Here is a 14887-nt window from a genome sequence, read left to right on the forward strand (position 1 = left end):
CTCAGAAGAAATCATGCGACACATGACTGTGTTTCTCATTCCTAGAAAGGAGGCACATGACGAGATGATTATTGTATCATACAGCCTAGGTGTGTTGTAGGCTATACCGTCTAGGTTTGTGTAAGTACACTGTGATGTTCACACAACAAAATCACCTAATGCTGCGTTGCTCAAAAGGAATCATGGCACATGACTGTATTTCTCATTCCTAGAAAGGAGGCACATGACAAAATGATTCCTTTCTTTTGGAAGAAAGGACAAGATAGTGAGGCAGGAAATTTTCCCTGACTCTTTCATGGGTGGGAACTGGAGTGCACAGGTGCTAGAACTAGCCAGCTGCTTCAGTGCCAGAAGGGGCAGACTCCACTCACTCTGTCCCGCTGTGTTCCACCCCTTGCAGGAAGGTGAGTACAGGTGAGTGGGTGCAGGAGCTGGGTGAGTGCTTTTGGGCACCGGCAGAAGCAAAACTCCATGTGGCCTCATGGCATCATCTAGGGGGCTGCCTATGACCCCTGAAGCCCCAGAAAGAGGGTTACAGTCCATGCTCTTTTAGCTTTACTGTCTGTAGATGGCTTAAATGTTAACAGCTCAGTGGAGGGTCAGTGTGACAGCCTTTTGCACCTGCACCCAAATTCTTGTCCAGCGTCCAGGAGGAATGAGGTTGCATGAAAATCGGAGAGGGTAAATGCAGGGGATTTTATTGCCGATGAAAGCGTCTCTCAGCAGGAAGGGGAGCTGAAAAGGCGACAGAATGGGAAGATAATCTTCCCCCGGAGTCCAGCTGTCCCTGGCCTGGCTGGGCTCCCTTCTGAAGCAACACTGTCAAGCTGTCCCTCTGAAGTCAAGCTGCGTCTCTCCAACATCCAACCGTAGTATTTGATGGCCAGCTGCTGCTCCTCTTCTCCTCTCTGCTTGCAGGGGCTGGGGTTTTTGTGTGCACAGGATTGGGGTAGGGCAGGCCATGGATAGTTTTGGAAAAGGCAACATTCGAGCAGGAAAATGGGAATGCATGTTCTCATTTTGGGCTGTGGTTCCAGGCTTAAGAGTGGGGCCCTCGCTGGGGACCCATCCTCTTCTGCTCAGAATTTTCTTGCCTCCTGTCCCTATCATGATGATGGGATATGATTCCTGGAACTCCTTTCTCGTGGCCATGAATGGAGCCAGCTCTTGAGGGTAAAGTGAGCACACCACAGATAGCAGACAAGAGCAAAGAACATTATAGAGTCACTGCATCAAATAACTTGTATACTGCACTATTGCTGGGCTCTGTTTTTGGTGGCAGAATAAATTTCCTTATTTTTTTTTTAAAAAGCCTATCACCTTGTGAGATATGCTTATATTCACTTCACAGCTGAGAAAATTGGCATAGAGATACTAAGTGCATAACTTGTAATACACAATGTTGGCAAAGATGTGGGAAAATTGTTGGTGGGATTATTGATTCAGGAATTCCACTTCCAGGTATTTGTTCTAATTACATAAGTGTAGCTTTTGGTCATAAATTTTATATAAGATTTTTTGTGACATTTCAAATAGCAAAAAGCAAATCTAAATGTCCGACGATAGACAACATGTTGAATTAAAGCCATTGAAATATGCAGAATTGTGTTTATTGGCATAGATGCTTATGATATATTGTTAATTGAAAAAGCAGGTAACAAATTAATATACAGTATTACGTTAATTATGTAAAAAAAGTATACATATTCATAGAAAAAGTTTGGAACAATTTCAGATATCATCTGTAGGCTATTTCAGTTTGAAAATAACCAAATAGATTTTTGGGTTGACTCAACAAATTATGGTTGAGTCAGTCTTACTTTCCTATTTTATAAATGTTTTTTACATCATTGGGTATTTAATCATTTTAAAAATCTACTCAGGCATCATTTGTATAATAGTAATAATAATTTAATCCCCCTTATTTCTCATGTCTCATGCCTTATCCATCATCCCTCATATCCTACTCTTAGCCCAGATTTTCCTTGACAGCTTTATTTTCTTGGAGGGCAGGTATGGGGAACCAAATTTGTTTCCTTACCCTAGCTCTAGCCACTTCCACAAAAGCTTTTATAGATAATGTCCATTTTGCTTATTATTATTATTTTTAGTTTAACCAATACTTAATATGTGACCACAGCTCACTACCTAGGCCCTGATTTAGGCATTAGGAATAAAAACTATCTCGACTTAGTTAAAACCACCAGATGCATTGCTTGAAAACCTGTTCTGCCACTTAATAGCTGTGTGATTTCAGCAGTTTACTTAACCTCTCCATTTGGAAGCAAACATTTATTGGGATCCTGTTACATATTAGGACTGGAGATACAGTATTAAAACAAGTACCTGTTCATGAAACTTACATTCTAATGGGAAAAGATCATTGATTAGTATACAACAGGTAGTGATAAGTGCTATGAAAATAATGCATTTATAAAAAGAATAAAGAATGACAGCAGATGGGGTATGAATGTGGGGGCATATGGCCTATTTTAGAAAGCATAGTCAGGGAATGTGTCTCTCATCAGATGATATTTGAGGAGAGACCTGCAGGAAGTGAGCCAGCCAGCCATGAGGTTGTGTATGGACAAGAGTTGCAGGAAGAGGCAGTGGTGTGCTGGTGCTGGCTTGCATTTGTTCTGATGCCGTGCATCTCTTCCCAAACTCTGTATAAAGTGAAGGCAAATTAGTGGCTCAAAAATAGCCTTGAGGAGAGTATTTACACATAGATACCTGCAAATGCTACAAATTAGGGTTTCCTCCCCCGTCCCCGAGAACTATTTGTTAAATATTTTACCAGCACACCCCTGGGAAGAGGAAGAATAAGGACGGAGGCCCTGAGGCAGGAGCAGGCTTGTTCTATTGAGGAAGTCAAGGCAGTCAGGATGGTGGAACAGAATGAGAGGGAAATTGACAGGGGATGAGGTCAGAGGTAGCTAGGAGCAAGATCAGTAGGCCAGGTAAATACGTTGGACTTTGGTCTACGTGAAATGGGGGCCACTGAAAGGTTTTAAACAGAGGAGTGAAGTGACACTGTCTGACTTAAGCTTTGAACAGGACCGCAGAAGAGAGGAATCCAGAAGACCAGTTGGGAGACTTGAGCAAAATTGTAGGAAAGAGGTAACAGGCCAGGTGCAGTGGTTCATGCCTGTAACCCCAGCACTTTGGGAGGCGGAGGCAGGTGGATCACTTGAGGTCAGGAGTTCAAGACCAGCCTGGCCAACATGGCGAAACCCATCTCTACTTAGCCAGGCGTAGTGGCACACACCTGTAATCCCAGCTACTTGGAAGGCTAAGGCATGAGAATCGCTTGAACCCAAGAGGCAGAGGTTGCAGTGAGCCAAGATTGCACCACTGCACTGCAGCCTGGGCAACAAGAGCAAAACTCTGTCTCAAAAAAAAAAAAAAAGTAATGATGGCTTAGGGGTAGAGGTAGTAAGAAAAGCACCTTGATTTCTTCATTTTTTTCAGAGATTGTGAAGATTAAATAACATTTAAAACATGCTTAGCCTAAGGTCTTTCATACAGGAGGCCCTCAATAAATGGTAGCTGTCATATCGTATTATTATTGACAGAAGGCCCATACTGGAGTTGGGGAGGGTTGTTCATATCTAATTAAGAAGGCAAGTAATTTTAGTACAGGTGGTAAGTGCTATGTTTGAAACAAGTGGGAACGCTGAGGAGAAACACTTAGCCCAGCTAGGGTAGGAAGGTCCAGGAAGGGTGTTAGAGCAAAAGGGGACAGCTTTAGCAAAGGCATGGGGATGGGGAATTAGAAGGAAAGTGGAACTGCTTAAAGTGTCCACACCTCCTGATTCAGGTGATAATAAGATCACAGCTTCATCCTTAGCATTATTAGCAAAATAACCCGTGATCTAAAGCAACAGCAATGATTTTATTACTCTATGTGTTAAGTAAATCACCTAGCAGGCTGGGGATGGTGATGTTCCAATTCCAGTTCACTTGGTAACTTTATGTATTACACAGAGCCTTTGATTCTGATCAGCCAGATCTAAAAATGTAAGCTGGTAAGAAATGTTTAAAACTTGCTATGGAGAAAGGAGTTCTTAATCTGGGGCCCAAGCATGGCCTTTGGGAGGTCTGTGAACCCCTTGAAGATATTTGCAGAATCGTGTGTGTGCACATGAATTTGGGGGTAGAAGCGGGACACAGGGAGTGTTCATAGCTTTTATCAGATTCCCAAAGAGTTTTGCAGCCCAGAGAATATTTAAAACACTGCTACTGAGATGAATATTAGAGGGTAAAGTAAAATCAGTCTAGAAGGACAGGCATGTTTTTGTCTGCCATTCCATCTATCATTAAAATAATTTGATTAACTCATATTCTAAATCACATGAAATCAGTTAAAACATTTCACTTAAAAGTGATTACTTATAAAAATGCTTTTGTCACTTTTATTCAAATATGAACTGTCATTTTGGGCCCAGTGAATATTCATTCCAACTTAAAATTTCAGCTGTGCCAAACTCTGGGATGGTAAATGAGCTATAGTATGATCAAAAGTGCTTCCAGGCCAAATTCGCTCTGTTTATCATGCTGGGATCAAACCTGCTATTCTTCCTTCTGAAAATGTTCTCTGACTCTGATTTTGTTGTTTAGTTTTTATTGATTCCCTACAATCCCCTCATGTTATTCTGCCAAGTCTCCAAAATGACAAATATTCCCTAAGGCTTCTTCAAAGCCAAAGAAAAAGGAATGTTTACTGAAATTTTATTTTTAAAGGAGGATTAATAGAATTTAACTTTCTGGCTATCTTTTGGAGACTCATGTGATTCAGAAATTTGCTGCCTTCTAGTCACACATAGATGGTGAAAATTTACTCACCTGACTACATCTGTCTGCCAATGGGAAATGGGCTGTTAATAGTTTCCATTTCTTCAATGCTATGGTCCAAACGCCTTGTTAAGTGCATTATGTATATTATCTCACTGAATCCTTGCAACACCTACTGAGATAGAGATTTGATTTTCATTTTATAGATACTCAACCTAGGCTCTGAGATATTAGATTACTATATTGCCCAAGATCACACAGCCAGTGAACAGCAGAACCAATAGGTGGAAAAATGGAAAGTAAGACGTCCCATGAAGGACGAGCGAGCTGCCCAAAGAAAAGCACCCCTTTTCCTTGTACTATTGCCATTTTTCATTGTGTGGCATTTTTCAGTGCTGCTGTATCAGGCATTGTGTCAGAACAATGGATGAGAAAAATATCTAGGAATTGATGATTGAAAAGGGTTGTGGGAAATGAATTCATCTAGTTAATTAAACTATCTCAATATCTTTTAAGAATGGTGACGGAGGAAATCAGAGTTAAATTTGAGTACTTACCATGAGCAAAGCATTAATGTGAGGTGCTTTACTTACATTATTGCAATGAATTCTCCTGTTAAGGGTCATGAGGAAGGCATTTACTATCCCTGTTTTACACATAGGGAAGCAGAGGCTCAGAGGAGTTGTGAGAGTTTCCCAAAGTTACATAGATAGGAAGATGGTATGATACGACCAGGATCAGCTTTCTACTATATCATATGTAAAATTTGCTTCAAAAGCTATTTACTAAAATTTAAACTATGTGGGGGCCAGCCATCATATCATTAAATTCTGTATACTCCTCAGAACGTAATATAGTACCTGGTACATAGTAGGTACTCAAGATAATGTTTCTAGGTTGATCACCCATCACAGTGGGTTAAAAAATGGAATATCAAAGGCACAAAGATGTATCTTATTTCCAAATACTAAAAAAGAACTACCTTCACATTCCTTACAGGTTATACTGTTCCTTAGAAGAAGACTTATAGAAAATCTTTTTATAGAAAATCTTTTTAATAACCCCCTATGTATAGTTCAGAGGTTAAAAACCTGTACATATTATACAAAGTTTCCAATAAATGCACCTTGTGTATTATAACTGCATGGTACTGACATCTTCAAGATGGAAACCATGAATAGATTTGTCTAGGTAGGGGAAAAACAGCTTGGTATTTTAGAAATACGTATGATATACAACATAGTCAAAATGCAACAACTCCAAATCACTGGAAGGTGTATTAGAAAATACTCAGGCACATGTGTAAATGCTTTAACATGGCCTGGCCCTCTTAATGGTCCATCTGTGTATTTTTTGGTTTGTGGCTGACACCTCCTGCCTCAACACACCCAATCTTCTTAAGTGTGTCCAGAGTTGAAAAGGGCTGTCTGTCAAGGCTTTCCTGATGATGGTGTTGCTCTAATATTCCAGTGTCACCGTCTTGGTTTTGAGATATTCGTTTAGAGCTTCCTCACCTAGGAAGAGAAAAGCAGTTGACAGACCACATTCAAAGGCAGACATGTGGTGTCCTCAGACCTTCAGACATAGGTATACATAGGTGTCCAGGTCACTAAGTAAATGGAATGTGGCCTAAGCCAGTGCTTCTCACACTTTGAAGTTCATACTAACCATCTGAAGACTCTGTTAAGTTGCAGATCCTGATCTGATTAAGTCTGGTGTGGGCCCAGAGGTTATGTGTTGCTAACCATTCCCTGATGATGCTGATGCTAGTGGTTCATGGACCACACTTTGAATAGTAACAGCCCAGACCAGCTACCAGGCCTTCTAAGGAGCAGAGAGTGTTGCCTGGTCAGCTTCAAACCAAAACCCTTCTCTTTTATTTCCCTACTTGATGACAGACTCTGCCTTTTTGTCCATTTAAGCTAAACAGAAGTAACCAGGGTACTGTCCTCTGGATTATATTAATTAAAGCAGAACTGAGCACAGGAAAGTTTGAAATAATTTGGTTTAATCTTATTTTAAAGATAAGGAAAATTCAGTTTATATTGTTTGTTAGAAACACAGGGGAACCTGTCTAGGCAAAAATAAATAGGTCTGCCTTTCTTTGACTGTTTCTATTTTGAGCCAGTACTGTCATCAATCTCTACAGAGGTTAAAGGGCACTGAATACCATGGGAAAACTAATGAGTGTGTGATTCTGGAAGTTGAGCTAAAACAAGGGCTGTCAACTTTGTCCCCATGTTAGAATCACTCAGGGAGCTTTTAAGACTCCTGACCCCAGATCACACCCCAGATAAATTAGATCAGCATCTGTATTTTTTGAAGCTCCCAGGTGATTTGAATCCACTGTGCAGCTAAGGTTGACAACCACTGGGCTAAGGGGTTTTAAAATTGGGGGAGGAAGAAACTATTAGAAAAACTGTAGTATTTTATAGTAAAACAGACCTGAAGCTGGTCAAATACACTCTCTCAAAAGATGGGTGAAACAGGGATGCCTCACTTTCTAATAATAAGTTCCCTAAGAAAGTCTCCTACCGTGATTTGGATTCAGGCATGAAAACCAGATTAAAGACATGGAAAAGTTGCGGGGGGAAGCCCTTACCTTCACCCAATGGAATTTAAAATGAGAGCTACTTTTACTGCTGCAAATACATTGCCAAAGTCATTAGTAAAGAGAAAATGTAAAAAAAAAAAACCAAAAAAAAAAACCTCCAAATGAACTCAACTTATTTTTGCAGACTGTAATTTCAGTAAATCACAAACATTTCAGTTTTTGAAACAACATACCAGACTGAGGGGAATAAGAGATGCGCTCCACAGCCAGACTGCCTGCCTTTGAATTCTCTCTTGCCAGTGCCTGGCTCTGTGACTTGAGGCAACTCACCCAGCCTCTCTGAGCCCCATTGTCCTCTTCTGTATAATAAGATAATAATAGTACCTATTCCTCTGAGCTCGTGTGAGAATTGCCTTTGCTTATACAGGCTAAGTAGAATGGGGCCTGGCATGTGTTTCGCACTGAAAGTAAGCTATTGCTTGAAAGGTGTTAGTGTCACTGCTCACAGTGAATTACATTTTGGGCTTTTTACAAACTCTTAAGTCTCATTGCTCAGACTCCTAAAAACCCTGCCAATTGCAGGGTTTTTTCAGTGTTGACTCTGAAAGCCTGCCAAGAAGCTCCAGGACAGGATTTATTCTTGGAGCTTGCTGGTTATTGCTCTCCACCCATTTGCCTCTCTTGGTTCCATTTAATCTCGTGACAGCTAACCCAAGTTCATGCTGAATGTCAGATTAAACACCAAACATATTTCAGCTAAAGTATATTGTTGCAATTTCTTTTTCCTTTCAAACATTAATCTTTTTTGAAAAGAAATATCTTTCCACACAATGTGTGTACTTTTCTGTATGTATGGTATATTCAATAGAAATGTTTAATATTTTAAAAAACGAATGCCCTTCTAAACCCAGATGTAACTGCCATGTAGGAAATGCCTCTCAAAGTCACACACAAGTCATGGAACATAGAGCAGATTTTTCTGTGATGTGACAACAAAGGGAAGGTGAAGCAGAAAAGTAAAGCCGTACCTAAGTCTTTTCCAAAGCCAGATTGTTTAACTCCGCCAAATGGGGCCGCCACATCTGTCTTGTTGTATGTGTTAATAAAAACAGTTCCTGCTTCCAGTTTTTCACTCACATACATAGCTTTGTTTATGTCTCTTGTAAAAACCCCTGAGGCCAAACCATACTCTGTACTATTTGCTCGCTGCAACACTCCATCGATGTCCCTGTATTTTTAGGAAGACATAAAACTTCATTAAATGTAAAGCAAAAGACTCATTTTATGTTCTGAAAATTTTCCCATCTATGCTAGAAACAGGAAAACATTACTGCCATCTGCTTAAATGTTTTTGTTGTTGTTGTTGTTGTTTAGAGGCCAGGCATTGCTCTGTCACCTAGGCTGCAGTGCAGTGGCACAATCATAGCTCACTGCAGCCTCCATCTCCTTGGACTCAAGTGATCCTCCCACCTCAGCCTCCCAAGTAGCGGGGACTACAGGCATGTGCCACCATGCTCAGCTAATTTTTTAAAAATTTTTTTCGTAGAGACAGCATCTCCCTGTGTTGCCCAGGCTGATCTCAAACTCCTGGCCTCAAACTATCCCCCAACCTTGCCCTTGCAAAGTGTTGGGATTACAGGTGTGAGCCACTGCGCCCAGCCTGATTAAATTTTTATAAATGAAAATATCAGGCTCACACCAAAAGAAAGTCCCAAAAAAAATTACTAGTATTACATTTTTCATATATATCATGCAACACCTTTCAAAATCTGACCCAAAGTCATATATTCAATCTTCTTCAATGGTTCTCATTCATGATCTCCCACTCCCTCCCCTCTCCTATGACTCCCACTTCTAGATGGATTTTCAGAGTGTCCTGCCTATTTCCTTCCATCTCTTCCAATTTTGCACATAAGGTTCAAGCTTCCTTCAGTGACTGAAGCCGTTTCAGATCCCACCAGTGCCATTGTCGAGGTGGGAGAGTCGGGTGGTTCTGTGAGAGGGCTCTGCAGCCAGACTGCCTGGTGACCTTGGGTAAATGACTCCATCTCCCCTCGCCTTCATTTATTATTGCGAACCATGGAAATAATAAAAAAAGGACCTGTCTAGTTGTCATGAGGATGAAATGAACAAATCATGCCTGGAACACAATAAATGTTCAATAAAAGCCAGCTATCATCAGGTAGCACATATTTTTCCAAACTTAATATTTTGGTAGAACCAACTATATAGTGCTGACTTAACTCTTCCTGTAGGTAATGGTTCACCCTCCATAAATTGGAAGATAAAAGTTCCCCGAGGGCAGGGATAACTTTATGTCTCATATACCTCTTTATGCTATGGTGTTGCATCGTCAAATGCGAGTGAATGGGATTACATGTGCTTATTCAACAAAATAGGTCCCGTGATTTCCCTGCCTTTTGACTTAGTTTGTATACACATCCAAGTAGGTGAAGACATGAACCTACTCTTTTTTCAGTTGAGTCGAGTTCTAATGTGCCTGTCATAGCGTATGTCACCTTCTTCTAGTGTGATCCTAATGCTTAAAGACGCACACATTTTCTACCACATGGCCAGCAAATACAAGCCAGGTTGTTGTTGTTTTTCTTTTTGAGATGGAGTCTCACTCTGTCGCCCAGGCTGGAGGGCAGTGGTGCGATCTCGGCTCACTGCAACCTTCGCCTCCCAGGTTCAAGCAATTCTCCTGCCTCAGCCTCCTGAGTAGCTGAGATTACAGGTACATGCCACCACACCCAGATAATTTTTGTATTTTTAGTAGAGATTTTGTATTTCACCATGTTGGCCAGGCTGGTCTTGAACTCCTGACCTCAAGTGATCCGCCTGCCTTGGCCTTCCAAAGTGCTGGGATTACAGGCATGAGCCATTGCGCCTGGCCAAGCCAGGTATTTCATCTGGTGCTCCAGCAAAGACACAGGATCTGTTCCAAAACTGGAGGAAAAATTCGTGCTGAATTTATTGAGACAGTACAGGTTTCAGTGTAGTGCCTTATGAAGGGATTTTCAAAGGCATCTTGACTATCCAAAATTTTAAACTTGCACAAGAAATCTGGAATCTAACCTGGAGTGAACTTGGACTCTGCTAAAACTCTCACACTTCTTGATGCATTGCACATGGTAGGGACCCAAATATTTACAGAATGGACTAGAGGGAGAAAGATGGTTTTATGCCATTTCTCGTTGAGGACTATCAAGATATCACCATAGCTCCATAGCACATTGTTTATGTCTACAGCAATGACAAGCATATATTGATGGCAGCAGCAACAGCAAATACTTGACTTAGTAATACTCAGAATGACCTAAGGAGGTACACATTGTTACCAAACCATACTCTATTATTTGCTCACTGCAATGCTCTATCGATGTCCCTATGTTTTTAGGAAGACATAAAACTTCATTAAATGTAAAGCAAAAGATTCATTTTATGTTCTGAAAATTTTCCCGTCTATGCTAGAAACAGGAAAACATTACTGCCATCTGCTTAAATTTTTTTTTTTTTTTTAGAGGCCAGGCATTGCTCTGTCGCCTAGGCTGCAGTGCAGTGGCACTATCATAGCTCACTGCAGCCTCCATCTCCTTGGGCTCAAGTGATCCTCCCACCTCAGCCTCCGAAGTAGCTGGGACTACAGGCACATGCCACCATGCCCAGCTAATTTTTAAAAAAATTTTTTGTAGAGACAGGCTCTTCCTTTGTTGCCCAGGCTGATCTCAAACTCCTGGCCTCAAGCTGTCCCCCGACCTTGGCCTTGCAAAATGTTGGGATTACAGGCATGAGGTGCAGAGTGGTTAAGTAACTGGCCCAAGCTCAGAGGGTTAGTGAGGGGAGAGGAGGCAGAGTTGGTCCTCTGACCCACTGCACCATCCTGCCTCTGACCCTCTGTGGACTAACTGTCATCTCTGTCTGTCTCCGCTGTTAGATAATAAACTCCTTAAGGTCAGGGGCTGTGACTTACCCATGTTACAGTAGATTCCCTCAAACCTGACTTCTAATGTCTGCACGTTTAACAACAACACCATGGGAGAATGTATAATGAGAAATGGCATAGCATGCATCCTTTGATGGATATATCAAAGGTTACTCACTACACCTTATAGTCCCCCGAAGTCTTTTATACTGTATCTATTAAAGACCGAGAAAGTCTATTCTTTATTTTTTTTTCAAGTTCTCATTGGTTGAAATAAATCTAAAGCCATTCTGAAGAATTTTGTGCAGTATACCATGAGACCCCATTCTATTAAGTATTGTTTTATGAGCTCAGTTAGCACTTGGTCCTCTTCGATAAGCTGAACTCTTTGCAAAGTTTCATGTAGTATCACAAACCAGCATGTCATTTACAGTTGATTATATGATGATTATGAACATTTCCATGAAAAGTTGAGTATCAAGCTTTGGGGGGCAATATCCCCTATAATAACAGCACTCTTTCTCTGGGGAAATAAGATTTCACAGATGCATACCCTAGGAATGTAAATGTGAAAACCAGTTTTGTTATTTCTCAGTTATTTACTTTGTTCCACAGACATCTCAAATGTCAAGTGCAGAAAAACTAAAATTTAATCAGCTAAAAGCCCATTATGTTGGCCATTAATTGAAGCTGAAAAGCAAAAATATACTATGATCTACGATGGTTAGCAAAAGCGTAACTTCTAATTATTTAAGTTAATTATCCTTATGGTAGAAAATTACATGTTCATTAATCGTATGCTGTGTATATAGCACAGTGGCAAAGGGGAAAAATGACTTATCTAGTCAAAACCTAAGTTACATTGTGTCTGAAGAACCTACCCATTTTGGAATTTAGAAATGACCATAATAGGCCCAAAGGATTCCTCTTTGGCGAGGTACATGTAGTCTTCCACATCTGTGAACACGGTCGGCTCCATGAAAAAGCCTTTTTGGAAAAAACAAAGAAAAAATGTCAACTGTAGGTTAAGTCATTTTCAATTAATAGTCCTCTCACTTAATTACATTATAATTTTTTCTTTCCCTCTGGCCCAGTAAAACCAAGAAGAGTTGCATTTCTCTATTTGGTGTTGGCATGCCCAGGTTCTTATTTTTTAATGTCTTTATTATGAAAATGTCAAACCTATGTAAAAGTAGAGAAAACAGTATAATGAATGGTAAAATAAATATCCATATTTTGCTGTATTTATCTTTTCCTTATTGAAATATTTTAAAGCAAATTCCAGATATCATAATTTTAACACCTCAGTATTTCAGTACACATCTGTAAAAAAAAGGATATTTTCTTATATAACCACTATACAGTGTCATGCTTAACAAAATTAGTAAGTATTCTTTATTCAGAGTTTATATTTTAATTTCCTTAATGTCTAGAAATTAGCTTTTTCGCAGTTGGTTTGTTTGATTTAGGATTCAGATTCTTCTACACATTGTATTTGGTGTTTAGATTTCTTAAGGATCTTTTACTCTAAAACATTTCCCCATTTTGTCCTCCCCTTATTTTTTATGCCATCGTCATGTTAAAGAGACTGGGTCAGTTGTTTATACATTATCTTTCTTTCTGGTTAATCATTGCTTCCTTTGGATGGTATTTGTTTCTCTATCTCTTGTATTTCTTCTTTTTCCCAATGACTTTTATTGTGGTAAAATACACATAACTGAAATTTACCATCATAACCATCTTTAAGTGTACAGCTCAGTGTTATGAGATTCATAATATGCAACCTTCACCACCATCCATTTTCATTAACTATTTTCAGCTTATAAAACTGAAACTCTATACCCACTAAAAAATAACTTCCCGTTCCTTCCTCCCTCCCTACTGCAGTTCTTATGAATAGAAAGCTTGGCTGAAAGGTATGATTAGATTCAGCTTAAGCTTTTTTGGCAGGAACACTTCATAGGTGATACTGTGTATTACACGTTTTATTCCATCAGGAGACACATATTATCCAGTTGTCTCCCCTTTTTTGTTTTGTTTTGTTTTGTTTTGTTTTGTTTTGTTTTGTTTGAGACAGAGTCTCACTCTGTTGCCCAGGTTGGAGTGCAGTGGCTTGATCTCAGCTCACTGCAGCCTCCTCCGCTCACTTTAACCTGCCTCCTAGGTTAAAGTGATTCTTGTGCCTCAGCCTCCCCAGTAGCAGGTGTGCGCCACCACACTGGGCTAATTTTTGGTAGAGATGGAGTTTCACCATGTTGGCCAGGCTGGTCTTAAACTGTCGCTGTCCATTCCAACTGAAGAAGGCGGGCACCCAGTAAACCCCCACAGAGGTGATCTTACCTGGCCTTTGGACTTGTCTTCCCCCGTACACCAAAGTGGCCCCCTCTTTCACTCCAGTTTCACAGTATTGCAGCAGCTTTTCCAGATGGGCCTTATGATTTTGGGGCCCATGATCAGTGGATCTGTCAAGTGGATCACCAATTTTCATCTTTTTAATTTCTTCTACCTGTATGTTACCCAGTCCATAAAAACACAATTCACTGTTAATAATAATGGAGTTTCTACCATGTGGTAGGTGTTATACTAAGGTGTTTATAGATGTATTGTCATTTAGTCTTTACAATAGCACCGGAGGTAGGTGGTTGGTTTTTTTTTTTTTTCCTTTTGGAGACAGGGTCTTAGTCACTCTGTCGTCCATGCTGGATCACAGTGGCATGGCATGGCTCACTGCAACCTCGAACTTCTTTTTTTTTTTTTTTTTTTTTGAGGTGGAGTCTTATTTTGTTGCCCAGGCTGGAGTACAATGGTGTGATCTTGGCTCACTGCAACCTCTGCCTCTCGGGTTCAAGCTGTTCTCATGTCTCAGCCTCCTGAGTAGCTGGGATTACAGGTGCCTGCCACTGTGTCCAGCTATTCTCATGTCTTAGCCTCCCAAGTAGCTGGGATTACAGGTGTCTGCCACCGCGCTCGGCTAATTTTTGTATTTTTAGTAGAGATGGGGTTTCTCCATGTTGGTCAGGTTGGTCTCGAACTCCTGACCTCAGGCGATCCACCCGCATCAGCCTCCCAAAGTGCTGGGATTACAGGCGTGAGCCACCACGCCCGGCTGCAACCTCGAACTTCTAAGCTCAAGTGATCCTCCCGCCTCAGCCTCTCAGAAGAAGAAACTGAGGCCTAGAGGGGTTAAGTAAGTGCACCCAACCACTAAATACTGTAGACTTTTTTCCACTTGAAATCCCAAGTCCTTAACCACTATCTACTAGCACAATATAAGCTACATACACTATATGAAAATTATCCTAAATGTTAATCCATTAAGAAGAGCAAACTAATGTTCTGAAATGTTTATTAATATCACATACTTAACACTGTTCATGGCAAGAGAATTTCTAAAATGGTCACATTGTTATCTTTTTTTTTCCTCCTCAAATGTGGCAAACTGCCTTTGTAAAATTCTCCTGGTGTAGCCATGCCAGATGACTCACTAGAATGTTCTGATGAAAAATAATCTTTACTGCACGATGTTCATCACTGACATGTCTTTGTAATTATCTCTTCCACTCCTCAGTTATCTTAACCTACTTCTGCATCTTCTAATGTTAAGTCCAATTCTG

General features: G+C 40.4%; 1 protein-coding gene across 4 annotated transcripts in view; it reads right to left on the minus strand.

Annotated features, from left to right (window-relative positions):
- Nucleotides 1-5830: 5830 nt before the first annotated feature.
- The window catches only part of ALDH1L2 (aldehyde dehydrogenase 1 family member L2), a 59627-nt gene continuing 50570 nt past the window's right edge, over nt 5831-14887 (minus strand). For all 4 annotated transcript variants that reach the window (XM_031001056.3, XM_063694273.1, XM_055357874.2 and 1 more), the window contains 4 exons: nt 13614-13779; nt 12155-12260; nt 8377-8576; nt 5831-6308 (listed from right to left, as the gene is read on the minus strand). In XM_031001056.3, the coding sequence (XP_030856916.2) occupies nt 6253-6308; nt 8377-8576; nt 12155-12260; nt 13614-13779 (528 nt within the window). In that variant the 3' untranslated portion in view covers nt 5831-6252. The remainder of the gene's footprint in view (nt 6309-8376; nt 8577-12154; nt 12261-13613; nt 13780-14887) is intronic.

This window comes from Gorilla gorilla, chromosome 10 (genome assembly GCF_029281585.2).
Source record: "Gorilla gorilla gorilla isolate KB3781 chromosome 10, NHGRI_mGorGor1-v2.1_pri, whole genome shotgun sequence".
Lineage (NCBI taxonomy): Eukaryota > Metazoa > Chordata > Mammalia > Primates > Hominidae > Gorilla > Gorilla gorilla.